Source organism: Lactuca serriola, chromosome 7 (genome assembly GCF_051521515.1).
Source record: "Lactuca serriola cultivar US96UC23 chromosome 7, Lser_US96UC23_V15, whole genome shotgun sequence".
NCBI lineage: Eukaryota > Viridiplantae > Streptophyta > Magnoliopsida > Asterales > Asteraceae > Lactuca > Lactuca serriola.
This window is the reverse complement of record NC_136414.1, coordinates 158,601,145-158,605,561: the sequence shown is the minus strand read 5'-3', so window position 1 is coordinate 158,605,561 and position 4,417 is coordinate 158,601,145. Positions and strand designations below refer to the sequence as shown.

General features: G+C 34.2%; 1 protein-coding gene across 1 annotated transcript; it reads left to right on the top strand.

Moving 5' to 3' along the window:
* The first annotated feature begins 1,376 nt into the window (after window positions 1-1,376).
* Window positions 1,377-3,023, top strand: LOC145061684 (RING/U-box superfamily protein). Its single transcript, XM_079009219.1, has one exon. It carries the CDS (start codon window positions 1,472-1,474, stop codon window positions 2,684-2,686), a length of 1,215 nt encoding a protein of 404 aa, XP_078865345.1. The 5' UTR covers window positions 1,377-1,471; the 3' UTR covers window positions 2,687-3,023.
* Window positions 3,024-4,417: the final 1,394 nt, after the last annotated feature.

Sequence of the window (4,417 nt, the reverse complement as noted above, 5' to 3'; positions counted from 1 at the left end):
TTGATTAACATGTGTAGTATTATGTAGTTGGTCATGTAAAGATTGAGCAAACCAATGATTCTTAGTTGGGACTAGTGTGAGCAACCGGTCAGAACCTAATTTTAAACTAGGACCATTTTCTACCAATAATGAGAAATGGTAAATAGGCCAGTTAGACAACACCGATATTACTTCCAATCTTGATTTTTGATCAATACCCGGTGGAAATTTATACATATGCTTATGCAGTTGGTATAATTAGTTAATGCTTTGAGCCAAAATGAATAGAATAATATCAAATCAACCAACAAAATTTAACATAATATATGAAGAAATAAGGTGTTTATATAGTCTAAAATGAAGTACAAGTAGTAAACACGATGTTAAAACAACATAAATCCAACTTTGATACCATATGTCCCAAAACCTATAACTCAATTAATATGTAAATAAATAATGGTGTTATATAGCCTAAAATGAAGTACACACAATAAACTATGTGTTGAAAAAAATCATGACACTCTGATTTTAATCGAAAGAGTTATAACAGTTTAAAGGAGATGGAAGATTTAGTAGGACTGTGATCAACCTGAAACACCTCTCCACATCGCTATTAGGAATATAGTTCAATGGTAACATAAAAGACAACCATAACTTCTAGATCATAAGAATGTAATGTGAACCGTCCAACATATTCATAAGGATGAAATGTATGCATTTAAACAAGTTTAATGGTAACATATGGATTAAAAAAACTTAATGGACTAGATGTAACAAAATCTAAACTACATATAGCAACCGATCATAAACAATCCAAATACGTTCAATGGTAATAAATGAAAAAAAAAACAAATTTTTTTTTTTAATTAAATGTGAACAAAATTCAAACTATGTTGATATGTTAATATAATAGATATGAAATCATGAAATAAATAATACCGGCTTCTCTTACATAAGTTTTTGAGAGTTTTTCAAAAAACTTGGGAAAAAAATTCAATTTGAAAACACTAAGTTTTTATTTTTTTATTTTAAACAAAAACACTAGAAAAACTTATTAAAATATCTTTTGAAAATTTTAGTTTTTAATTTTTTTAATTTTTGGTAGCTTTGAATATTTTACTTTTAACTAATTTTACATATTTAAGACTGAGGTTATTTTTATCAAACATTTTTCTATAAATAAAAAACTATTAGATTATACCATTAGTTTGTCAAAAACATATTACTTTAACCTATGAGGTAAATTAAATAAAACAATTAAAAAAAGTCAAATTTCGATTAATGAGGCACGTGACCACCATAGAGTAGTATGCATCAGCATCGCACCAAAACAAAATTTATATCGTGGGGCATTAAATTCATAAACGTTGACGTGTCATTTTACTAGTAAAACCTCAAGAGGTAATGCAGTGGGTCAACCATAACACACACACACAAACAATTAAATCCCTTCACCAACACCCACAATTACAAACCCCCTTAAACCGCCACCATGATCGTCGTCGTCTCGCCGGCACCATCACCGGAGGATAATCATCATCTTCACCTTCATGTTCTTCATCAAGCTCCAGCTTCAGCTCCGGCTTCATGGCTACCGAATTCAACGTCAAAGCCACCGGTTCGATTCAGTCCGCCTTTGATAGCGATGGTTGTGATCATCGCCACAGCGTTTATCACAATCACATACTCCCGAGCCATTTCCCGACGATTCCTCCGTCTACGTCGGAGCTGGCGACAGTGGCGAAGGCGGCGACGTCTTCTCCGTTCATACGTTCCGTCGTCTGTTGGAAACGGCGACATCGAATCCCCTGCGTACTCAGGTGAAGAATCGTATGATCCGACTTATGGTTATCAGATGTTTTCGCCATTCGGTTTGGATGATGCTGTTATCAAAACGATTCCGTTGTCTGTTCACAGTAGGAAAAGCAGTGTTCATGAATGTGCGGTTTGTTTATTGGAATTCGAAGATAACGATTACGTTCGTACTTTACCGGTTTGTTACCACGCTTTTCATGTGGAATGTATCGATGTTTGGCTGAGATGTCACGCTAATTGTCCTCTCTGTCGAGCGAGTGTTTTCCGGCCAGAATCGCCGTTTATTCCGGTGATGTCGGCCAGAATCCGTCCCAATTTCGACGACGTGATTATCGAGAGCCCGATTATAGAGCCGTCGCCGGTACCGGAGCATGTTAGTCATCAAGTTGACAGTACTATTTCAGTAAGCGAGATCACACAGGAGGCATCTCCGATTAGAATTCCATCCGAGGATCGGTTTATCAGGAGAGACTTCCTTCTCAAACGATCATACTCATTCGGATTCGAGCGTAATTTAGGATCGGAGAGACTCGTAATCGAACCAGCAACCGCGTCTCCATGGAGATACCGCCGAGGCGGAGGAAGTTTCTGGAGCAAACGACCATCTCCATTCAGTACAAAATCCAGAGTATTCTCCTTCCGATACTACCGAGGCATGAAGTCGCCATTCTTCCGGCGGCGAGGCGGAAGCTTCCTTCCATTATCCGAATCCAGCGTCCGGTACGCCGACAGCGGCGGCGGCGGCGGAAGCTCATCACGTCGGAGAAAATCATTCGCAAGCCCAATTTTCATGAGACAATCAGGGGTAAACTCAGGAATGTTCTCATCAAGCCGGTTACGCAGCGGTGATCCTGAAGCATTGCTGTCACCGGAGAGATATAACCGACGGTGAAGATGAGATACACGTCGACAAATGCACATGACCCAACACAGAAGGTACGACTAGGATGAGATTGCGATTTGGGAGACACAAAGATCAAAAAGAAAGATGTAATTAATTGAAAATGGGGAGAATTAAAGGCTAAAGCCCATCGGTAGCTGCTCATTGGTGGTGCCTGAAAAACCAGTCGATCATTAATGGCGGAGTGGGGGACTGTGGTCAGCATTTATGACCCGTTTCACAAACCAACCTTCTTGTCTGTCAACATTTAAAGAAAACCAAGTATTTACCCCATCTCTCTTGTATTTATTTATTGCATATATATAAATATAAATATTTATAGAACATATATCTATATATGCAAAACAAAACACCAATCTATCTTTTTCAAATTATAATGCTGAAAAAATTAATATATATAGTTGATTTTTGATAGTACATTGTCTTAATAATAAGCTTTAATATACAAATAAACAACATTTAATGAGTTCAATAAAAAAAACACGATTTAATGTATTAAGACAAAGAACATTTTTCAAGAGATACTATTACTATTTAACTATTTTACTTCTACAAAAAGTATACAAAATAACTGTTATATAGTGGTGATATTATTTTTGTTTTTTTTAATATGTAAAATAATGGGTTAAATTTAAATAATTATTATGAGAAAAAGGAAAAGGTGAATTGATATGAGTTCAGGCATTTCACATGTGTGGGTGGTTTGGCCTTTATCAATTAATCATCAGCGTATGTTTTTTCACTTTTTTTTATATATATGTTTTTGTGATAGTTTTTATTTAATTATTTTAAGAAACTTCACATGTCTTTCTGCAATATTGTGGAAGTCGATTTTAATTGACTGAAAAAGTGTGATTTGGTAGATGGAGATGGGAACAAAGAACGAATTTGATTGGTCAAAAGATACATTCTGGTCCCATGAATGAAATTATTAAGCTTCAATTGGTCCCATTTGTTTTGGGTTTAATTATTAAATAAGAAATAAAAATATTATAACTTGGTAAAAAGTTTATTTGTGTTTTTAATCTATGATTTCTATAATAATATTCACATAATTACTTTTGAAAAAAAAATCATTATTTGTTTGTACTCAACATCTTTATGTAAATTAACTCTGTTATTATATTTAATTATTTGTCAAAAAATTTAAGTATCACATCTAAAAACATGACACAAATATATAAAGTTTGTTAACTGTGGCTCATGGATGATGACGTTGGAGTTTGAGTTATTTATAGAAAATATTATAATTTTCATGACATGTCTTAAGAAAATATGAAACATTTAATGTTGAGAAAGTACTTTCTTATCCAAAATTAAATGGAAAGAGAAAAGAAGACAAAATAAATCAAAGAACCCAAAGACCAGAGAGCAATGGCCAATGGGAAGTACGCGTTTGGGGTCGGTGTGTGTTGAAATTGTCCTTAGTTTGGGTTTGTCTTGTTTGATATGTCATTTATGTTCTAATATGCAAATAAATATGTTTACACCATTAAAGATAAAACTTTCATTATAGTCTAGATATTTTTTGTAAATTTATAAAAATTTCGAAAACTTGAAAGCATAGCACGTGTAAAATAAATACACACATCATTGATGTCTACATGTCGAATAGAAGAGATGTGAAATGGAGAAAGTTTTGCTTTACATGCTTCGTGAAAGTATCAAGTGTGCTAGCTTTAGAAAGAACATTGAACACAATATTGAACGACAATGTTAAAT

Excerpts from the sequence above, each read along its gene's own strand:
- LOC145061684 (XM_079009219.1), top strand. The coding sequence starts at position 1,472 with ATGATCGTCGTCGTCTCGCCGGCACCATCACCGGAGGATAATCATCAT.